Genomic DNA, 25,168 nt, shown 5'->3' on the forward strand with positions numbered 1-25,168 from the left:
CGTGACTGAATAGGACAAGTTCATGGTACAGTTAAGTAAAAAATAAATAAAAAACAACAACTGCAAAATACGAACAATGAAAGACAAAGTGACCCTTTATATTTTCTCAAAATATCAGACTCTCAAAGATCAGACATATTTATGTAATTAAAATACATATGTGCATTTTTTGTTCAAAGATGGTCTGTAGGATGGCTCTCTACTCTGTCACCCTCTCTGCCTCTCACCCCTCCCCCCTGCAATAATGAGCTTCTCTGTGCCTGACTGAACGCACACACATACTGTAGAGACATTCACCAGAGTGACAGCAGGTTTCTGAGTTATTTTTTTAATTTTCTTTAATTCATTGAAGCTTGTATAAAATTTATATTTCCAGCACTTGCTCAGAATGATTAGATCTCTGTGTGAAAAAAGTTTTAAAGAGTTTGGATGCTGCACTTTAAAGATATAAAAAATTAGGGTTATGTTTTTTACTATATCTTTAAAAAATCACCACGTCAACACCGTTCGAGATATCCAAAATCCGCTCGCAATTTAACATCTTCAGAATCTTCTCTTCATGTTAAAAAAGTTTGGTGTGAACAGCTGGTTGTTCTTAGGAGTAGTGTGAATTTGTTTACTACCTGATTTTTCAAAAAATCCACCTTCAAATCAAAATAGCCGGCTTTCTGTTGGTCTTAGCTAATGAGTTTGATTTAGAAAGTTGTCCAGATTGATGAGAACAATATATGTACAGAGTTTGGTGACTGTAGGAAAAACTAACCCCCCAACTTTTGTCAAAAGATGGCGCTATAGAGTGCCTGCTCCACGCCCATTTATGACCTTTTGCCAGTGTCTAACTATCATTAATATTGATGTGTGTGTTGAGTTTCATGAAATTCTAAGCATGTTATCTGCCTCGAAAAGACAGGAATGTAATTTTAAAGTTTGACACGTTGCCATGGCAACAGCATTTGATTTATCATCGACCCCTTTACATATTCTTTATCGGCCGTGTTTTGACATGATTTTGATGAAGTTTAAAGAAAATCGAGTAAAATTAAGAGGCTGATTTCAAAGCATTTTGAAAATGACACGTTTCCTGCTGCCAGTTGGTGGCGCTATAACTTTGACTCATAATAGTCACATTTATGGAATCGGCATCATACAAGGAACAAACTGGTGAAGTTCCATCAGAATCAGGCAATGTGTGCAACAGTTATTAGACACTTCCTGTTTCTCATTTCTCGCCATAACTTTGTCGCCTTGCCACGGCCAAACCGTTCAAGATATCAAAAATCTCCTCGCAATTTAGCGTCCCCAATGTCTTGAGATCATGCTGACCGAGTTTGGTGACAATCCCATGGAATTCCTGGGAGGAGTACGTTAAATTCCAGAGCATGTGCTTTTTAAACAGCCCTAAATATCTCACTTCCTGTTGCGTGGAGCCCATGACATAGAGTACAAAAGTTGTTCAGCTCGATGAGTTCTATATGTGTACCGAGTTTCATATCAATACGCGCAAGTATGTGTGCGCAGTACATCAAGTTTTCAAACTGTGTTCCAGGGGGCGCTGTAGAGGCCCTGAACCACGCCCGGGTCCCAGCCTCTGTGGCGTCCGGACGACGGCAGATTCCGACGTGTGTGCAAATTTTCAAGAGTTTTTGAGTATGTTAAGGCCCCCAAAAGTGCCCCAACGGTTGAAAAAAAAAAAAAATAAAAAAAAAAAATAAAAAAAAAACAAATAAGAATCCTTAGAAGAACAATAGGGCCTTCGCCCTTTTGGGCTCGGGCCCTAAAAATAAGAATCCTTAGAAGAACAATAGGGCCTTCGCCCTTTTGGGCTCGGGCCCTAACTAGTGTCATCACATCGCCTGCCAATGACGTTATACACCCTCAATTTTACGGTTTTATTTTGTAGAAAACGTGGAAAGCCCAAAGACACTTTAATATGTTACGCATTTTATTAGACAGGTAACGAACGCACAGAGTAGCATAACTGAACTTTTAACACACTCAAATGTATCTACAATAATAAAGCAGCAATGCTTTTTCCTACATACATATTAGGGATGCACTGAATGTTTGGCACACGAAATTATTTAGCGGAAAATTGCAAAAGAAAAAGCTCTTTCAGTGTTCATCCGAATAAACGGGGAAAAAAAACTAATAAATTATACCGAACAATGACGTGACGCAATCAAATAGAGGTGCACACTAATGCAGCAAACATCTCGACAGTGTGGAAGCATTTACAACTGTCCAAGAAAGATCAAAAATCATAAGCACCGACAGCGAGAGACTGTTTAGTACTGCATCGCATGCCGATGAGAACAGAAAGAGGTGGTTATTGTTGGTTAATGCATAATAACTGAAATTGTCCTTTAAATATTTTTAATTTGTTGTTTTGTAATTGATTTTTTTTTCTTTGCACATTCTGGCTATTCAATTAATGCAATGGTGATAACGGTGAAAATGGTGAATGGTGAATGGTGAATGGTGAAAAAACGGTGTTTGGCCCTCGACGCCAGTGTTTAATTTTGTTCAGTTTCAGCTAAGAATTTTTATTTTGGTGCGGTAAAAACTTACATATTGTGCCTTTAATAATTTCAAACTGCTGATTCCAATCATGTGGTGTTTTTAGTTGTATTTAGTGTAAAATAATTGGAGCTGATATTAAAAATTCTAATTTGTCTAAATAAATTCAAAATAAAACTCACTTTTAATTAGTGATTCTCAACCTGGAGGCCGGGTGACATGATTTTTCAAATTAATAAATTGTTACTGTTTTTAAAATGATCTAATTCTAATTTAAAAGAAATGTAATGTAAATGTAAAAAAAAGAAAAAAGAAAAAAAAAGAAACTGAAATCATATTTCTTACTTTCCATAAACAGCTATTGTTTTTATTGAAGAAAACTTCATAAGGAAAATAACTACTGGAATCAAAATATGATTTGAGTTTAATTCAATATATAAGTTAAAAAGGGGCCTTTTCATAAATAAAGGAGAAATACCAAACTATCTTAGTGTATATGAATATTTGAATATTGTGTTGGACAGTGAGGACTTAGTCAAAAAAGTTCAGAATCTCTGTTTAAAATGCTACAAATCAACTTAAGTCATCCAAATACTATATAAAAAAAAAACTCAGCAATATGCAGAGATGGAGTTTGAGACGCTCCATGCATGTAAATGATAATTGTTTGTGTGGAGCAGCATTTACTGCAAATGGAGCTCTGATTTCTAACCTCACATAGCCTATACGCATGTTAATAATTAAAGCACATATACTGTATTAAACCTGCTGCATTGCATATTTAACTTAATATTATTGTTTGTGAAATCACAATGTTTTATTATGATTTAAAAATGGGATAAATATATCATGCAGCCTTAGAAAACAGTCTAATTATGCATTTCAAGGATTAATGTACGTGGAATACGCCTATTCCGGTATTATGCCGGTTTCTAGACATTGGCAAAATGCAATCAAAGAATTGTGACAGCCCAATAAATATCCATCATGGGCCAATATAAACCACCACAATGGTCCCACAAATGAAACCCTTTGGCTGCCAGCCCTGAGCTTTTACCACCTAACCACCCAAAACATGGTGAGAGTAGGCTGCAATGCGTGTGAAGGTCACTTGAACCTCTTCCATCCTTGTCAAAGGGGAGCACTAACCTTCTTTCCTTTCAAACAACACCAGGGTGTTGATGGAGCATCTGATTCGAAATGAAAATGATGGCGGTGACGGTCAACTTCTCTGACACTTCATGCCAATTAGAAGGCGAGAGTTCGTTATGTGCTGGGGGAGGTGACACAATCCTGTCGCTCAATCCAGTAACCCCAGGCTTTGAGAGTGTCACCCATCTCTCCACACATCTCACCTCTGATGATCTGTCCAAACTGATCCCAGTTCTGTCCCCTGTGTCTGAACCGCCTTGTTATCCATCACAAGCTGCCTTTCCATCAGTGAATTCATGTAGTGCATCACAAACAAGCTTTTGCACTTGGGCTTTTAGCACTTTGTCTGCTGTTCGAAAACGTTGATCTCGCTGAAACTATTATTTTAACTTTCCTTGACACAAAACTATAAATCTTTAGTTTAAAGGGTTAGTTCAGCCAAAAAAAATAAATAAATAAATAAAAAATTCTGTTATTAATTACTCACCCTCATGTCATTCCAAGACATTAGTTCATCTTTGGAAGACAAAATAAAAATTGATGACCCTGCATAGAAAAGCAACTCAACTACCATGTTCAAGGTCTAGAAAGGTAGTAAGGACATCGTTAAAATAGTCCATGTAACTTCAGTGGTTCAACCGTAATTTTATGAAGCTACAAGAATACTTCTTGTACGCAAAGAAAACAAAAATAATGACTTTATTCTACAATTTCTTCTCTTCCTTGTCAGTGTTTGATGCATCTTCATGAGAGTATAGAGCCTTGTCATTACTGCGATGCAAAATCCAGTCATAAAAATGGAATTTACCGTATAACGCAGAATGTCACGGAAATTGCCAAATTTTGGATGAATAAAAAGTAGGTCAGTACACTTAAAACAAAATGTGATATGGAATAGAATATGTGAAAAATAAGTTGCAAAAAGACTGTTTAAATGAATCCTGCATTTTTGCGTCTCTGTGTAGAGCTGCTCTGAGAGTCAATTTATGAGCATTTTACTGTTTTCTTTGAGAAACTATCATCATATCATATACAAACAGAAACTTAGGGAAGAGCTTCACAAGCAACCCATCAAAATAAAAGTTTGGTTTTTATAGAATCAACTAATTAGAGATGCTTTTGATTATTAAAGGAGTCATCGGATGCCCATTTTCCACAAGTTCATATGATTCTTTAGGGTCTTAATGAAAAGTCTCTATTATACTTTGATTCAAAAATTCTCAATAGTAGTGCAAAAAAACACCCTTTTACCTTGTCAAAATCAGCTCTGCAAAATTTCAGTTCATTTTAAGACATGGCCCCTTTAAATGCCACGAGCTCTGCTCGCCCCGCCCCTCTCTGGGATTATGTTTACTTTATGTTTACCACATTTAGCTGTGTTTAGCTGCATTTAGCCGCGTTTATCAGCTAAACTTGCCAACAAGCACATTATTAAGAAAGGCCATTTGCAAAGAAGCATAAAAAAACCCTTATACTCACTTCTGCTGTGGGTAAAGCTGCATCAGCAACGATTTGCACGAAGATAGATGCTTATGTAGATCGGGATTGGCGCTTTCCATTTAAAAACGAAAGTAACGTTAAACCTCTGCGTCTTCAACGGCTCAGATGTCGGTAGTAAATGACTACTGCTGTGTTCATCATTACATCCAAGAACAGAACACCTCAATCTCTTAATTTGAGTCTTCCTCTGAACCTGAGTCACACAATGCCAATTGTATTCGGACTGTTTCAGCTCGGTGAGGGCAGGTCTAAGGTAAGGCGCTCATGTCAATCAAATGTATTTTGTCACAATGACAAGAAGCTAAGAATTAACTGATTTTAAAAAGGGGATATTACTTTTAAAGTTTAAAAGTTTAAAAAATACCACTGGGTGGATTTTTATCATTGTAAACACACATTATTGTGCAAACAACATGTAAAAGTTAGTTTTGCACCCGATGACCCCTTTAAAATTTAATGAAACAATTAAAAAGGAATCTAGAAAATTAATGGAAAACACAAAATTTGGTTAAAAAATATGAATTTGAGAAAAAAAAAATAAGATGTATTTCATAGGGCCTTCATTTTTTTTGTTAAACTTGTAATAAATTGCTGTTAAATTGTGTAAGTTTAACGATTTCAATTGATTAGACATGCTTTTTGCATTTTTTTAACCATTTAACCATTAAACCAGAGTCTAGAAAAATTAAAATGGAAAAAAAATAGAATCCAGAATAATTCTAAATGGAAAAAATGGAATGAGCATTTTACTGTTTCCTTTGAGAGAAACTATCGTCATATCATATACAAGCAAGGATCTTAGAGAAGATCTTCACAAGCAACCCATCTAAATAAAAGTTAGTTTTTTACAAAATCAACTAAGAGACGCTTTGATTATTCAAATTTAATGAAACCATTCAAGTGGAATCTAGAAAATGAATGGAAAACAACATTTGGTTAAAAAAATGAATTTGAGAAAAAATAAATAAATAAAACGTATTTCATAGGGCCTTAAAAAATGTTTTTATTAAACTTTTAATAAATAGCTGTTTAACTGTTTAAGTTTAATGATTTCAATTAATTAGACATGTTTTTTTTTTTTTTTTTTTTTTTTTTATTTAACCATTAAAACAGAGTCTAGAAAAATTTAAAATGGAAAACAAATAGAAAATTAAACAGATTTTATATGGTCCTAAGAGTAGCACGACTCAAGCCTTGGATTTCATAAAAATATCTACATTTGTGGTGCAAGAATAAATGAAGGTTTTATGGGTTTGAGGGTGGGTAATTAATCACAGAATTTTCATTTTTGGGTGAACTATCCTTTTAACTACTTTTATAAAGTATAAAAGTAAAATATTCCCATTCTTGTTCACTATATGGAAAGCAACACAGCAGAGATTTTTCTAAAGTTCTCCTTCTGGATCTGTAGAAGAAACTCAATTCAGGTTTGGACTGACATAAAGGTGAGTGAATGATGAATTTTTCATTTGGAGGTGAACGATTCCTTTAAGACTAAAACAAACCCTTCACAAAACCAATCACATCAATGTTTAAACAGCTTAAACAAAGTGCTTATCTTCTATGAGCGTCTGATATGGTGAAAAGTCTTAACTGTACTCATTTGTTATATTGATCATATCTGATGCAGAACAAGGCAGGGCCATTAACTTCCCTCAGTTCTGAGAGCTTTTCCTGCATTGATTGCTCTGTGCGGGTCTCTGTGGAACTGACGCCACATGAAACACTGCTCTGAAGGTGAGTCTGCTTGTCCAGATGCACTCTAGGACAAAGATTAAATGAGATCGGGCTCTTCAGGGTCACTTACTGGCACTTCCTTTGGACCGGCAGTGTTCCGCATGGATAAAGCTCGAATAAATATGAACTACTGCGATTGATCACAACTATAGACTTGGATGATGAAATACATTTTTTTCCTTGTCAAAAAACTTTTACACAAAACCACAAGACCTATGCAGTATCTTATATATGGATTTACCATTCAAGCATGTATTTCATGTTAAAAAGGCTATGTGGATTTCTCAAAGGTCCCCAGACCCGGCTGCTCTAAATCAAGGCAAATAACTCATCTCTGCCATGAAAATCTCAGTGTATCACCTGCTCCCACTCAGCTGGTTATGTTAAGGTGCATGATTAGTCTTGCATTTATTATATGCATGGATCTTAAAGGGACAGTTCACACAAAAATAAAAATTCTGTCATCATCTACTCACCCATGTCATTTGACTTTCTTTCTTTTGTGGAAGACAAGGAAGAACACGTTAAGAATGTAAAATCACAATTAATTACCTTGATTCATTGGGAACAGCTGTTTTAATCAACTCAACAGGTGAAAAACAGGAGCTCTCTGCTGTTGGTTTGTGGACAGTCATGGCTAAGACAAAGGAGCTCACTGAGGACCTGCGGCTGCGCATTGTGGCTGCTCACAAGTCAGGAAAGGCCTATAAGACCATATCTAAATGTTTTGAAGTTCCAGTGGCTACAGTGAAAAGTATTATTAAAAAATACAAGACGTTCCACACCGTGCAAAAATCTCAGAGGACGTGTTCAGAAGCCAAAAGTGGCAACTGTGCTGGCCAGGAGGATAGTGAGAGAGGTAAAAAATAATCCAATAGTCACCACCAAGGCCATCCTGATGAATCTGGGCTCTGCTGGTGGCAACATCTCAAGGCAGACAGTCCAACAGACACTGCACACCGATGGGTTCCACGGACGCAGACCAAGGAGGACACCACTTCTCCAGATAAGGCACACAAAAGTCCGCTTGGCCTTTGCAAATGCTCATCTGGAAAAAGAAGACGACTTCTGGTCTTCTGTTTTATGGTCAGATGAAACACAAATTGAATTGTTTGGCCACAATGGTGTAGCCTTCATTTGGCGTAAAAAAAGAGAAGCCTTCAACCCTAAGAACACCATCCCCACTGTCAAACATGGTGGTGGGAACCAAATGTTTTGGGGGTGTTTTTCAGTCGGTGGACCAGGGAACCTAATCACGGCAAACGGTACCATGAAAAAGGAGCAATACATCAAAATTCTCAACAACAACATCAGGCAGTCTGCAGAGAAACTTGGCCTTGGGCACCAGAGGACATTTCAGCACGACAATGACCCAAAACACAGAGCAAAATTGGTGAAGAAATGGTTAGCAGACAAAAACATTAACATTTTGCAGTGGCCCAGCCAAAGTTCTGACTTAAATCAAATTGAGAATCTGTGGAGGGAGCCTAAGATCAGGGTGATGGCAAGGAGACCCGTCAACCTGAAAGAGTTGGAGCTCATCGCTAAAAATGATTGGGTAAAAATACCAGTTGAGACAGACAAAAAGCTGGTCAGCAATTATAGGAAGCGTTTGATTGCTGTAATAGCCAATAATAGCTTTTCTATTGATTATTTAGAAGGGCATGAATAATTTTGGACATGCTACTTATTGTTCAAATGTAAATAATTTAAATAAATAATATTTTTTTCCACAATGATGCCTCTTGTACATCGTATTATCTTCTTCTGGGAGACGTTTGTGTCATTTCTAATCAAAAAAAAAAAAAAAACTGCTGGTTGAATAAAAAGTAACTTTAAGTCAGAATTTGCCAGGGGTATGAATAATTTCAGGCTTGACTGTTTGCATTTAACAGCAAACAAACTCTGGTTAGTTTATGTCAAAAAGACAGACATTTTCTGTCTAAGTTGGCAGTTCTTGGCAAGAATAAGCTGCACAACAGATTTTTACAGCAACAATCAAAAGAACATTTGCTGGCCCGCTGACATGCTCAATGAATTCAGCCTTCTCTGTCCATCTTTTTGACATTTGTGAGATTTCCTGTCTTCTCTGCATTGTTTTCGTTTTCTAGTTGGATGACTCTCATGATGGTTTTATGATGGTTTCAGAGGAACAGAATGGGCTGTTCAATTTTTTTTTAAACGTGTGCTCTGGAATTTGTCAACGGTAATCAAATCTTGGTCAGAAAATGTTTCTGTGTGGTTCTGCCTGCATGTGCTTTAAAAGGATTTCCATTAACTCCAAAATATTTATGACAGAAACCATGCTTTTTCTGAGAAATAGATACTGGAATTTGGATGCAAATGTTCAGTTGAAAGCAAGGGAATATGTTTCTGGATTGGAGACAGATATTCTTCTACATCAAGGACAGGTCTCACAGGTAACGCTTAATCCATGGCTTTTTTTTATCTATATTTTTAAACTAGTGCACAAACACAGTTGTTGGAATAACATGATGGCGAAACAGAGCCGCTGAGACATCGATGTCTTACATTCTGATTCAATATTACACCACGTTAAAGACAGACACTTCTGAAGGCTATATTTCGCTGATGAAATTGTTAGAAAGGGTTGATGTGATGTTCTTTGACACCTCTTTGTTGAGATGATAAATGACAAGATATGCAAATGAGGCCTGGCTTTCAGTAAACATCTTTGCTTCCAAAGGGATTTGTGAAAAGATGAGGTGTGGGACGACATTATCTGATTCTTCCTGGTGATTTGTTTTCAACTGAATCCTTTTCATGTCTTTCTTTGTCATTAATGTGCATTTTTCAAAGCCAACAGATTCCCCATTAATGAGTTTTCATTTTGCTCATTAATAATCACAATTTTATGGAAGCCCTATTCTGCCACTGAAAATAAATAAATAACTGTGACTTTTTTCTTGCCATTTCCTCAGAATTGCAGGATATAAACTCACAATTCTGAGAAAAAAAATCACAGTTGAGAGTTCTCTGACTCAATTCTGACTTTTTTCTCAGAATTGCGTGATATAAACTCACAATTGCAAGATTTAAAGTCAGAATTGTGAGATTGCAATTCTGAGGGAAGTCACAATTGAGAGTTTATATTCTGACTCAATTCTGACTTTTTTCCTCAGAACTGCATGATATAAACACGCAACTGCAAATTATAGAGTTAGAACTGTATATATAAACTCACAATTATGAGAAAAAAAAATTTTCCCCCTCAGAACTGGACTATATAACTCACAATTGCGAGTTTATAGCTCACAATTCTGAGAAAAAAAGTCAGAACTGCAAGATATAAACTCACAATTTCGCTAGTTGCAATTTTCACTTTATTTCTCTCGATTATACATTATAACTTATAATTGCGAGTTTATATCATGCAATTTCTGAGAAAAAAAATATCTAAATTACCTGTTTATATCTCAAAATTCTGACTTTGTTACTCGCAATTGTGAGTTTATCGCACAATTCTACAAAAAAAAATCAGAATTGTGAGTTTGTATCATGCAATTCTGAGAGAAAAAAAGCTGCAATTACCTAATGCATATATTAGAATATATATAAAAAAAAATTGATATTAGAATGATTTCTGAAGGATAATGTGGCACTGAAGACTGGAGCAAGGGGTGCTAAAAATTCAGCTTTGGAATCTCAGGAATAAATTACATTTTGTAATATATACTATATACTTTTATAATGCACTGCGGCTCAAAGATTTTAAAAATATTTTAAAACAATTTAAAATAACCGTTTTCCATGTGAATATATTTTAAAATGTCATTTATTCCTGTGATACAAAGCTGTATTCAGCATCATGACTCCAGGCTTCAGTGTCACATGATCCTTTGGAAATCATTCTAATATTCTGATTTTTTATTAATGTTGAAAACAGTTGTGCTGCCTAATATTTTCTTGGAATCTGTGATTTTTTTTTTTTCAGGATTCTTTAACAAATAAAAATTGTAAAAGAACAGTGTTTATTTAAAATAGAAATTTTTTACAACAATATAAACTACCACCTAAAAGTTTGGGGTCAATACATGTTTCCTTTTTCTTGAAAGAACTTAACTTTATTCACCAAAATGAGTTAAATTGATAAAAAGGGATAGCTAAGTCTTATATCCCTTACTTATATAACAGTAATTATTTAGCATTATAGAATGATTTTTTAAGAATCATGCGACACTGAAAACTGAAGTAATGGCTGATAAAAATTCAGCTTTGCATCACACAAATTAATTATATTAATTTTATTAATATATTTATTAAATATATTAATTATATTATATAATATAGAACACCATTATTTTAAACTGCACAATATGACATTTTTTCTGTATTTTTGATTAAGTAAATTGATAAGCATATAAGAATTCTTTAAAAAACATTAAAAATCTTACTGATCCCAAACTTTTGAGCGACAGTGTATATTTTAAAATATTACAGTATTCACTGATTAAATAAATGCAGTCTTTGTGAGCACAGTCATTGAAAAAGAATTTAACCGTTAAAAAAACACCCTTGAAAATCGGTTCGAACAGGGGAATTTTATCCCTTTAAAAAAGAGAAGTTTGTTTCCAGCACTGCGCATGACCTTCATATACTTATTTCAGCAAAATCATCTCCTTCTCTCCCCAGAAGACTCCTGTCACACTTCTGACCGTCCAGCACCTAAGCCTGCTATTTCTCTATTGCATTTTCCCCATCTCTCTTTAAGACACCTTCCCGGCAGACTGAAGCACTGATCCATCCTGTCTACAGCCCCATTGGCCTCTGCAAACAGCCATCTATCTCCTGAAAGCCATGTGTACACTCTGCCTGCCAACAGTAATACATTACTACCAGACATTGAGGTGAGTTTCCTGGAGTCCATGCATCAATAACCTGATGGCAGGCACCATCACAGGAGTGTTGTTCCGGAGAAGGGCAGTCTTCCAATCCCAATAGTTTATAGATGGCTGCAGCCTTGGATGGACTACAGAAAGGGGCATCAGAGCTCAGCATCACTCACTAGACCCCAAAGATGTTGTGTGATACAGGCCATGAAGCAAGCAGGCAGTCAAGATGAATAGGTTCTGTTTTAAGTAAAAAGAAATTCGGAGAAAGTGCGAGTGGACCTGCCAAAAAAATACTGATGGAGAAGAGATATGCTGTGGTAAACTCGGGTCAGACATGACAAGGAATGAAGCTGAACAAATCAGCATAAAACAAAATTAGATTTTAAAAGAACAATCAAGTCCAGAGTACATAAAGTCAAGTTCAGCTGCACATTTTGCTACCAGCTATCTTCACACTCAACAAAAGTTGTTCCACTATTCTATCCCATCTTACACTTATAGGAGTCAGTGGTTGTTTTTCCCCTTTGTTCATGTCTCATCTTGCCCAAGTCAGCAAAAGTGAGATAGGACTGCAAATGGTGTCCCTCAAAATAACAAAAGCACATCTCTTTGTCTACAAATATATGTTTCTACGCTTTGGTACACATTGTACATATGCACAACAGGAATGCTTCTGAAATGTAACAAAAAAAACATTCAGTTTTAAAGCCTTATAATTTCCTGATGCAGAAATCGCAGACAGAATCAAAGAATTCAGTCATAAAAATTTATTGTATACAGTGTTGGGTGTAACGCGTTACTAAGTAACGCGTTACTGTAATTAAAATACTTTTCCACTGAAAAAGTAGAGTAACTGATTACTGTTCATTTTTAAGTATTTTAATTACAGTTACGTTTAATGTACTTGCGTTACACTGTAAAATAATTAAACTCGCTGAATATCATTATTTAATTTGATTAATTAATCTTCTAAATGTGAAAGTAAACTCTGCCGCTTTAAAATCGTTGAAGCGCAGGTGCACGTGATTTCGCGCAAGTTTGCTGCATACTCCTATGGTATTCTTAAAGAGGATGTTGGACTCGGCTGAAGCGAGTGGCTGTTTTGCGAAATGGAAATATGCCCATTACTTCAGTTTTCTGAAACAAGCAGACAAGAACATTACAGTAATATGTAAGCTATGTCCTGGGGAGAAAAAACTATCGGCCGCTGCGCTGTCAATAGCACGAGTACTCAAGCACCTGACACGGCAGCATAGACGAACACTTCTGTGTGATCCTTCATATTCGACGGATAAAACTGCGGCAACTCCTGCTAAACAGGCAAAACTTGATTTTACTTCGGTAGCGCAGAAAAGTGTCTGAATGAGCAAGGTTACAGTTCACTTTGTGGAAACACATGACATGATTACAAAAATGGTCAAATGTTTTAAATATTAAAATATTGGATAGTATTATAAAAGCTCCTTGAAATTCTAAATAACATTTTAGATTTGTTTAAATAAAGTAAAACATTTATTGAACTCATTGTTTTAAATTAAGTTTCACGTTTACAGGTTGATACATGTCATGTTTAACTTTTCTTAAGTTTCTTAAGAATAATATATATTTTTTGTTATTCTGGAATTGTGTTTCTTACCGAAAGAAGGTTACATTTCTTACAAAAAAGTTTATTATTATAGAATGTTTTCATAGAATGTAATATAGATTATTAAAAAAGCTAAAATGCTAAACTATTTAATGTTTGACTCATGTTTTATTTAATTATCTATTATTTAAAGAGTTTAATTTCTATTTTTTGTCCACTCAAGGTTTATAGGGATTTTAAGAAGTATTTAGTTAAATTACTTATTGAGTATTTAAGTTACTTTTTAGACACAGTAATTAGATAAGTATTTTAAATACATCATTGATGAAGTAATTAGTAATTAGTAATTAATTACTTTTTTAAAGTAACTTACCCAACACTGATTGTATAACATGTAATGTCACGGAATTTGGCAAATTTTGGATGAATACATCTAAAGTATGTCAGTACACTTAAATCAAAACGTGATATGGGCTAGTGTCTGTAAATATTAATGGCAGTTTTGTTTACTACAGTACACATGCTGAAGCATGTGTAACGCCCGCGGTATTTTTAGCCTCTGCCGCCTCAATATACGAGTACATGAACACATAAACAATCTCTAGAACTGGTTCGTGAGTCACTTAATGAGCATTTTACTATTTTTCTTGTGAGAAAAACTACTGTCATATAATATACAAATATAATATATTTACAACTCATAAAAATAACTTAAAGTATTAACTTAAAGAAACAGTTATAGAAATATATTACTTAATATAGGCATAAAAATAGTACTACTACTAGTACTAATAATAATTAAATATCTGGAAAAAAAATTCTACCAGAATTTATTTACCAAAAAATATGTAGATCGGCAAATCGGCTAATTAGAGAAAAAAAAATTCAAGCATTAATAATAATAATAATAATAATAATAAAAACCATTAATGTTAAAATTAAAATGGAACCAATGAAAAAAATGGAAAAAACAGAATTTGTTAAAAATTAAAATTAAAATAATAAAAAAATCAATAAAAAAAATTGCTGTTAAATGCTTTTGATTAATATTTTAAATTTAACTATTAAAACAGTCTAAAAAAATTAAATGGAATCCAGAAAAATTCAAACTGAAAAAACTGATTGAGAATATATAAAACAGATTTCATAGGGCCCTACTACTAGAGATCTAAAAGTTATGGCCCACAGTCAAGGCCACGTTTATTTAGACAACTTCAACATTTCTCAGTTGATTTGCTATAGTTTAGAAAATAATAATAAAATATGACAACTCAAGAGTTAATCTGTGTCAAAACAAACTCATGTTGATAATCACAAATAAATTACAGTCAAGCACAAATTTATTCAGACACCTTCAACATTTCTCACATTATCAGTTTATTCACTATAGTTAAGAAAATGGTAATAAAATGACAAGAACTCAAAAGTTCTTGAACAAATTCATTTTGATAAATGTCAGATAAATTTCATAGAATGGCATGTGACAAAACATGGTTAGGTCAAAGTGTTAAATCAAATTTTGGTCCCTAATTTGTATACATTTTACTGGAAGTGCACTGTATGAAGATTTTTTTGGGTACATGTCACAGTTTACTTTATTTTGCTATCCTCACTTACTTAAATGAACTATAGTGTCCTGCACCCACTAGTAAAAATATCAAAAATTATCTGGTGTCTGAATAATGGTTTGACTGTATAACCAATAAAAAAATTACTATTTTAGATTAAATCATAAAAAAATAAAAGTCATGTTTTTGTGACTCTACTAAATGACTTATTGGTAAAATAAAACTTTGTTCAATAAAGACCTTTTAAATAGCACATTTACAGTATCTATAAATGAAATACTGAAATGCAAACTTTAAGCATGGTGGATTCTAAGCTGATGATTTATAAAGATCTGTTCATCTTAAAGTTGTACATATATAATGCAGTTTCTATTCTACATTAGATCTATACGTTGGTATTGGTATTGAGTGTCTATACAAAAAGTAGTAGTGCTAATGTACTAATGAAATCACATTGGGAAAACAGACAGAAGCAAACCACAGCCATTCTGATTATGTACAGCTTCACTGGCTTTCATAATCTGGGGTACGGACTGAAAACTTCGAACTATTTTTATCTATACAGTAACAGACACAAGCATCAAAGCATAGCTGCCTTAACACAGACGTTCCTCACCATTTAGTCAAACTGAGGCTGAGGCTGCAGAAGCAGGTTGGAGGAGATAAAACAGCAATGCAAAGGAAGAGAGGGGCGGAGAAGATGCTGTCTGACTGACAGCAAGAAAGCAATAAGATATGAGAGAGAAAGAACAAAACTAGGCAGCGAGAGAAACGGTGAAAGGAAGCGCCTCAGGATATTGCCTGAAACTTTCATTAGTCAAGTCAGGTTTTTTTTTCCCCTCAATAATAAACGCCTGCTTCATCATAATTGAGTCATGTGCTTCGGAGATCTTAATTAGAGCTGCAGGGAAGGAAACAGCGGCTAAAAGACTTTTCTGACCCTCTGACCATGTAAAGACCTGTGAGACGATAAGCCCTCTATTCACTTCCACTCTCGTTATTTCATTTGTTCCACATTTTCTATCATTCTGCTCTGAGAATTCTTCCTTCTCCATCTTTCTTTCTCCTACTCTAATCATAAGACTACAGCAAGCTGCCTTCGCTATTTGAGTTCTTTCTTTGAACCATCGCTCACAGCAGTTGTCAGCTGGTTATGAAATGTTTGAAATGTTATACCTACAATAGTTTCGATTTCACATTCTCAGCAGCTAATAATGTACAATTCTGTAGTCAGAACTAATTAGGTTAACAATGTACAGTATAGAAATTGATAATTAGTTTCAAGTAAGCTTACTTTTACTTATTACTTAGTGTTATTAAATTATCATAAATTATCACTTCAAGTGAACAAAATATAATAGCAAATGTAAACCAATAAACAATGAGGGAAATTACAATACAAAAAAAAATAATTAATTAAAATTTTAATTAAAAAAAGGAAACTTTAATATAGGCCATTAAAGGGTTATCTAATATAACCATTAGGTACCAATATATCATGCATCACTACTAAATTGAGTAGATTCTACCAAGCAACAGATGCCAAAATACCAACAAACAGCCATTTTTTCCAATTCCGTTTACAATTTGTATATTTCAATTTTAATAACAACTATTTCATTTGAATTCCTAACTACACTCTTAAAAATAAAGGTGCTTTAACCCTTGTGCAACCTTATGGACATTTTTGTCCATTTCAGTTTTGTTAGTTTTGCCTGTGTTAATGCCAACTGCATAAATTTTGGCTCAGGTGTTTATTTTTATTGAAATTAATATTTCACCATCATTTCCTTAAAAAAAAAAAAATCTATTTTACCGTGCAAAAAATAGTCACACTCAGGACCTTAAGGATAAAAATGTCCACACTGAAACCCATTAAAACTGCAATTTTTTAACCCAGGGCCATTTGAATCCAATCTATAAAATGATGCAATATTGCTAATAGGCATTCATTCTATGGGCAAGGCTTCAAATTTGACATTTTTACCATTTTTTACTAGCCTGGGTGTCCCCATGCTGCCTTCCGCGCAGCGCGATTTTATTCACGCTGGAAGGTAGCATGGAAACCATGGACCAAATTTTCACCTCAGATAGGGAACCAATCACAGAACGGGGAGGGAGCAGCAAGATGATGACGCCTTCTATGCGTCGCGACTCACCGAAGCAGTTTGTTTATAACTATGGATCCAGCATGGCAGCAAGTTATCATTCGATGCAGCCGTTCACATGTCGCGCCTAAAAACGCGTGGAAAACGCTAGGCGCGTCGCTTTCTCCTTTCCAAACCGCTCTGTAGCTTGCGCATGGAAAACGCGAGCGCGTCGCAACCGCATCGCTTCCATTATGCGCGCGCATACCGCGCGTCTACATTTGAAATAACGAACTTTAGCGCGCAAAAGACGCGACATGTGAACGGCCCCTTAGATAGTGTTCAAAGTAGTTTAGAATGCAAGTTTATTTTGAAAAAAGAGCAACTTTTGGCGTTAAACCATCGCTCTGTATACGTCATCCGGTATGATTGAAACGATTGGCTATGAGCTACGCACAGGCGCATTTGATAGACATTCGTAGCACCCAATAAACGGCTCTGGGCATTCGTAAACCACGCCTCAAATACGAGAAAATGAACATGTGGTTCCCAGACCACGAATCATGACGAAGTCATAACGTGGTCTGGCGTTAGCCAGGCTAATTTTTTACTAGATTGGGCCATATTTTCAAATTTGTCATATACATAAAAAAAACAACAATAATATAACACTACATAAACATATAAATGCCTCAAAATTAATGTTGTTGTTCTTCACTGACACACCCAAGAATCTAATAAGCAAAGAAAAAATGCAAAAAGCAAAGAAAAATCAGAAAAAATTCTGAAAATCAATGAATGTTTGGTATCTATGGACAGAACAGATGATGGTTAAAAAAAAAAAATCGACATCAGTAAAAGTGGAAAAAATATTAATAAATCATATTTTTATGACAGTTTTTGGACATGGACATTTTTGTCCATTTTGCACCCATGTGTAACTTTTTTTTTTTTTTGAACGCACAAGGGTTAAAAGGTTCTTCACAGCAATGCCATAGAGGAACCATTTTTGGTTCCACAAAGAACCATTCAGTCAAAGGTTCTTTAAAGAACCATCTCTTTCTTACCTTTTTATAATCTGAAGAACCTTCTTTCACAACAAAGAATATTTCAGATGTTAAAGGTTCTTTATGGAACCATTTAGACAAAACAAGGTTTTTCTATGGGATCATGAAGCACCTTTATTTTGAGTGTATGCACAATTTAATTACTTGAATGGTATTGTTTGCATTTACCATTGCTTTGTTCCTGCAATCAACACAGACCTATGACCCAATTTGGGTCATGACCCACCACTAGCTTACAACACCTCTCTTCTCTTACCATCTGTTTTTCTCTCTCTGACAGACAGAGGGTGCTTTCTTAACCACCCCTCCCTCACCTGCACTGACAGCTCTGAGGAATGTTACGTGGCCACAGCCACCCCCTGGAGCTCACCTGTCCAATTCAAGGTTGGATAAACAGTCATGACCTTACCGCACACTTCACAACACCTCAGGGATTGCGTCCTATACTACACACCTATTTACTTGCGACCTAAATTCAACGTATTTTAATTATCTAGTCAAAGCCCGTTTTTTTTAGAACTATACCATGGTGTCACCAATAAAGTTTCACAAATGTTGCTTTTCAGTCAAATTTAGTCTGGGACTGAACAAGACAAACACAAAAATTCAACCACTATGTTCTTTTAGAAAATAAACTGTGTGGTTGTAAGAGAAAGATTTTAGGAAAAGATAACTTGCAATGTTATTTGTGTTTAATTTGTAAGAAAGGATTTACACCAACACACATTAGTGTGCAATTTAAAGGAATTGTTCATCCAAAAATGAAAATTTTATTAGAAAGCACTCACTCTCAGGTCACCCAAAATGTAGATAAGTTTGTTCCTTCATCGAAACAGATTTGGTGAAATTTACATTACATCACTTGCTCATCAAAGGATCCTCTGCAGTGAATGGGTGCCGTCAGAATGAGAGTCCAAACAGCTGTAAAAAACATTACAATAATCCACAAGTAATCGACACAAAGAACTCCAGTCCATCAATTACTATCTTAGGAAGTAAAAAGTTGCATGTCTGTAATAAAACAAATTTTCAAGATGTTTTTTTTTTTTAAATTTCAAACCATTGATATTCCACTCCAGCTAAACTACAAAATACTAAAATGCTTTCCCCGGTGAAAAAGTTGTCTTATCAGAATCTGGAGAGAAATATGCACAGAACAAGCATTGTTCAAAAGCAAAAAAGTTCTATACAAATACACTACCGGTCAAAAGTTTCTGAACAGTGAGACTTTTTGCATTTATTTGATCCAAAGTACAGCAAAAACAGTACAATTCTGAAATATTTTTACTATATAAACTGTTTTCTATTTAAATATATTTAAATTTTTAATTTATTCCTGAGATTTCAAAGCTGAATTTTTAGCATCATTAATCCAGTCACATGATCCTTCAGAAATCATTCTAATATTCTGACATTTATTATTAAGTTGAAAACAACCGAGTAGATTTTTTTCAGGTTTCTTTGATGAATAGAAAGTTCAAAAGAACAGCATTTACCTGAAACAGAAATCTTTTGTAACATTATAAATGTCTTTATCATCACTTTTAATCAAATTAAAGCATCCTTTCTAAATTAAAGTATTAACTTCTATAATTTATTTCCCCCTGAAAAAATAAATAAATTATACTGACTCCAAGCTTTTTAATAGTATAGTGGATAATGTTACAAAAGATTTCTATTTCAGATAAATGATGTTCTTCTGAACTTTCTATTCATCAAAGAAACCTGAGCAGCAAATCAGAATATTAGAATGATTTCTAAAGGACACTGAAGAGTGGAGTAATGATGCTGAAATTTTTGATTTGATCACAGGAATAAATTACATTTTAAAACATATTCAAATATAAAGCAATTATTTTAAATAGCAAAAATATTTCAAAAAGTACTGTTTTTTCTGTACTTCAGATTAAATAAATGCAGGCTTGGTGAGCAGAAGATACTTCTCCAAAAAAAAAAAAAAACAACAACAACTTTTGACTTGGTAGTGTATGTTGGTGGATTTTGATATGAGAAGGCAACAGAGGGTGGACTTTTTCATTAAATGAAGAATTTATTATTATAGATTATGGCCTAAGTACTTTGGCCTAAAGCAACAGTTTAAGGTTAAACGCTTTAATGGATTTGTTTCTTAAAAACACACAGCTTTTCACCTCACAAGATGTTAAATGATCAACTGGAGTCATGTGTATTATCGTGATGTTTTTATCTAGCTCTCTGAACTTCAATTCTGACGGAACCCATTCATTGCCGAGGATCCAGTAGTGAGCAAGTGATCTAATACTAAATTTCTCCAAATCGGTTCCAGTAAAAGTAAGTAAATTGTTAGCAAATTTTCATCTTGGGGTGAACAATTCCTTTAATCCAACCTGTGCTAGCACACACAGAGACATTCAAAAATACTATGTACTGTAGGAGATTCATTATCCACCAAATTACTAGTTAAAGTCAAGCTCTATAGCATTTTCTTTCTCTGCAGGGCGGAAAGATGAAATGCAAAATGAAATGCACTATTATACAAATGTATCTACATTTCAGTACCATTTAATTTGTTCCCCCACATTGCTTGAGGAGGCCGTCTAGAAAATCAGGTCAGACCCAGCTGATGAAGAAATTATGTGATTTAATGGCCCCTGAGGGTCAACACAAATATAGCACTGCATTAACTCTGGCCCCTCCTAGGACAGAGCAGCAAGGACATCACCCATAAACATCAAGAGGGAGACACGACAGAGACGAAGCATTGCCTACAACGAATAAAGCGGATGGTAAAAAGATAAACAAAATTACATTATGCCATTCATTTCAAGTCACATATTCAATTTCTTTATCCATACTATCATAAATGTTCATTTCATTATCTGATTAAGTGCAGCTCTTGAAATATTCTGTATTACAAATCCTATTGATTAAAAAATGTACTTTCATTTCCATGATTTCTTTTATTCTTTTGAACAGTGCCTTACTTACTTCTTTGATTTGACCACTAGGTGGAGGAAAAACTCTTTTGCAGCAGGTGAGCTCACCTTTCCAAGGCCTTTCATCTCAATTTTACCATCGCCACTAAGAAATACAAACAATGCGCTAGAAAATCTGGATGGAAACACATGACTCACAATACGACTGCACAGAATAGAAAACATTCTCATTCTAGATCAAAAGGAATAAAAGGCATGTCTTCATTTGCTATGAACCTTTTTAGGAAGAGGCTTTGTACACAAACCATTTAAAATGAAGCAATGCTGGATTAACTCTCTCACTCTTTTCCATTAAGAATAGATTTTTTTCATCTTTTCTTCTAGGTGCAGATGTACTGCCTTCTGAACTTCATTTGCATAGTCATTAGCAAAATAAGAATCTACCTCAAACACAAACACACCCAGACATGTAGTCTTGTTAAATGAGGTCAGGAGAGTTCTAAACAGCAAGGTTTCCTGAAGCGTAAAAGTGATAATCTTCTTCTTTTATCTTTACTCGACATGTCACCTTACTTTAAAAAAAAAAAATACTGCCGGGAAGGGTTTGGTTAGGGGGCAGACATGTGGCTCAGCGGGTATTCTTGTTAAAACATCACAAAGATTCTATCAAAACGCATCTGGAGAAATAAAGAACGTTGTATTCTAAGTTACCTACAGTGCAGAGCAGTCCAAAAGTGTGAAACCACATTGTAAATCCACACTGTATCCAATATAGATGTGGAAATAAGAGGCATGTTCAAGGATTTGGAGAGAAAAAGTGAAATATTTAAGATTTAAGATTCTGCACTATTTTACAATCACGTTATGTAGATAATGCAACTAACACTAATACATAATAGAGGGTTTGCACTTAATTTGGCCAGTTTCCTGGAAGCACAGCCATATTGGAGATACTCGGATGTAGACAACAGCATGGATTGCACGGTTAATGTACTAGGCCTACTAAATACATTGTTCTGCTAATTTATGCCTTAGGACTTAGAAAGCAGGAAACTAAAGCTAATAGTTGGTAAAGATACATACAAGAAGTATAAAGATATTAGCCTAATATTTCACCTACCTGACCGGAAATTATAAGAACAAACACAAATGTTGTCAAGATTCTTGCCCTGAAAATCCTGGTTCAGTTTGGCCGACCACAAATGCCTTTTGCTCCTCAGTTTTTTTTTCCACTCTTCTTCTTGATTTGTAACTTTTCACAATCTATAGCAGTGTTGGGGGTAACGCATTACAAGTAAAGCAAGCTACGTAATTTAATTACTTTTTCCAAGTAACTAGTAAAGCATTACTTTTTAATTGACAAGAAAATATCTGAGTTACTTTTTCAAATAAGTAACACCAGTTACTGTCCCCATATTGAGAGAAATTGTGAGTAAGATGGTACTTTAGTTCTAGAATAAATGTGAACATGCAAAAAAATAATCTCACTCACTAAAAAAACGGATACAGTATTCCTCAAAATGAATAAAAACAGTGAAAGTCAACGCACACCTGTAATAATTAAATGTTAAATAATACAAATATGTATTTAATCCAATTTTATTAACCAACGTCTTTGCTGCTGACCTACGATGATCCAATTCATCCATACTAATAAGCAAAAATGACTCAAGATAATCTAACATTTGTTTTCCTTTTTTTATATTGCTGAAGAGTTGACAGTTTTTCTTTTGCGGTCTACTGTACAGATGTGAATTTACTTTTCTCTAAGCCTGAGGCTTTTGGTGTGAAAAGGCTTTTACATTTGCCAAAAATAGAACTTTTTATATTAAAAAACAAACAAGCAAGCCCCGCCCAGATTTTAAAAAAGTAACGCTAAAGTAACATAACGCATTACTTTCCATAAAAAGTAACAAGTAACGTAATTAGTTACTTTTTTAGGGAGTAATTCAATACTGTAATGCATTACTTTAAAAAGTAACTTTCCCCAACACTGGTCCATAGAACTCCAAATGTTTTTTCCTGGTTCGACTGATTAATACAGCCCACAACATGACAATAACTGACCATTTTCAGCAGCAATAATCAGCTAAATATAGTTTCGTTCGGTAACTATGCTACAAAGCATCTCTGAAAGACTTATGTAGGCCTACTGTACATTAAACCTAAGTTAAAGTAGTACACTGGGTAGCAGTAGCGTGGTACAGTAACGGTATCAGATAGAAATGCCACAGTACTTTAAAATACATAATTCTTTTAATTATACAATGATACTGCATCATCCCATTTACCGCGGTATTTACATGGTACTTCAAGGTACATCTCGGTACGATTACATACATAAGCCTACTGCTAGTGTTTTGATAGGCCTACTACTTAGTGATGGGAAAATGAAGCTTTTCGAAGCACCGAGGCTTTCCCATCAACTGTATCATAAAAAGGTTCGTTACTCGAAGCTTTTCAACATGTTGCACACTAATGACATCTTGTGGACAAAGGTGGAAAAAGTTGCTTTCGCGTCACAGATCTTAAAGCGATTTTTAACAGTTTCATCAAACACATCAATTTGTGCTGTGTCAGAAAAACAGTAATTTTACTCGAATTGATCTGTAAATAAACATTTTAATAAAATGATACAAGTATAAGCATGGTTCATGTAGGCATATATGTCCAAAGTAAATTAAGAATAATTTTGACTAATATTAGTATTAATTAGAAGTGCTTGTGAAGCAAGGATAACTACAACATGGATATGCACAAAACTACACATGTACACATTTATTCGTATTATGATTTATTCTTGACAAAAAGTGTATGACACTTGATACTTGCACAAGGGGTTCACGTTATTTGAATCAGAATATGAAGCAGTCACGTGGTTGTGCGTGAAAACGAAGCTTCGGACGTCACAGGTCACGTGGTTATGGACAAAACGAATCAAGCTCCGGTACAGTGCTTCACTGTGAGATGTTTCGCTTTTTTGATACAAGCTTCGAAGCTTCGATGTCAAATGTCACATCACTACTACTACTAGCTGGAAAGTGTCCTTACCTGCAATACAGAGTCGTCGTAAGTTGCACGTCCAGGTGTTTTCGCAGATCTTTTTGCTTGTAGGTAAACTGTGTCGTAAAGCAAACAATTAAACCATTAAATAAAGCACCGCATAGTTCAACAATTGCACCAAAGGAGACATTGCTTCAACAAGCTGATTCAAACAAACTCGTACTCACATGCTAAATCGCGAAGCGATGCTAACCGCAAATGACTCATTTGTTCTCGAATCGGGCATCGGTAGTTCTGATTCTTTTATACAACCGACAGGAAGCGCTTCTTGGTTGCTGAAAGAGTGTAAGCGAAAATGTTCTCCATTCCATTGTCCGACAAGGATTTGTTATCATTTTTGCCACTGCACTAGGCTCATTAATAAAAACTCACATAGTGAATCGCGAACCGATTCCGAGAGTTTAGAGAGTTGCGGAAAAGAACAGATTCAAAAGAGTGATTCGTTCTCAAATCCAGCGTCGTGAATTGTGTTTGTAAACAACCGACTGAAAACATGGACGCGATTGGGACATGGCTTGATTTAAATATCGTCGAAGAAATTGTTTCAGGTTGGTATATTGTATGTTCTATATTGTATGTCAATTTAAAATCAAAATGATTTATCAGTATCATTTTACTAGGGTAGGACGCGAGCAAGGCAGTTACTTATTGAAATTAGCTTGGCAAAGGGCGTTCACCTACCGTCTGCAGCCAAAATAATACAAATAAATAATAAATACCACCCTTAAATACCGAATGAGATGATATCAAAAGTAATAAAACTGTTGTAAGGCCTCTCATACAGCATTTATTTTAAGCCTGCTAAGTCATTAGGAGTCTTTAGGGAGGATGCAAAGACACACCTGCCATACAAATATGAGATAAATAATGAGTGTTAATATTAATAAAGCTAATGATGCTTGACAGATCTAGGCTAGCACAGCTCCCTTAGCAGGAAGTATCTGGCAGAGGATTGGGAAGCTCATTGGATGTGAAGAAATGAGGTATAGAGGTGGACAGAGGGGACGGTTCAGGGTTTAGTGAGGAGAGAAAGAGAGCAAGACAGAGTGGAGCTGTGGTTAATTAGCAGTGACAGTTCAACGGTTGGTCCAGCATTGGTTCAGACAGCTGCAGGCTGCTGCCAG

The 25,168-nt window shown here is 34.9% G+C and overlaps 1 protein-coding gene and 1 non-coding gene across 2 annotated transcripts in view; one reads left to right on the forward strand and one right to left on the reverse strand.

The window, feature by feature from the left end:
- Positions 1-3,587: 3,587 nt before the first annotated feature.
- Positions 3,588-3,688, reverse strand: LOC141327456 (U6atac minor spliceosomal RNA). The gene has a single exon (XR_012354749.1). It is a non-coding gene; the product is annotated as a U6atac minor spliceosomal RNA (small nuclear RNA).
- A 38-nt stretch (positions 3,689-3,726) lies between these two features.
- Positions 3,727-25,168, forward strand: part of sptlc3 (serine palmitoyltransferase, long chain base subunit 3) — a 57,063-nt gene continuing 35,621 nt past the window's right edge. The window contains exon 1 of the mRNA XM_073834602.1: positions 3,727-3,967. Coding sequence (XP_073690703.1) covers positions 3,727-3,967 — 241 coding nt within the window. The remainder of the gene's footprint in view (positions 3,968-25,168) is intronic.

Source organism: Garra rufa, chromosome 2 (genome assembly GCF_049309525.1).
Source record: "Garra rufa chromosome 2, GarRuf1.0, whole genome shotgun sequence".
NCBI lineage: Eukaryota > Metazoa > Chordata > Actinopteri > Cypriniformes > Cyprinidae > Garra > Garra rufa.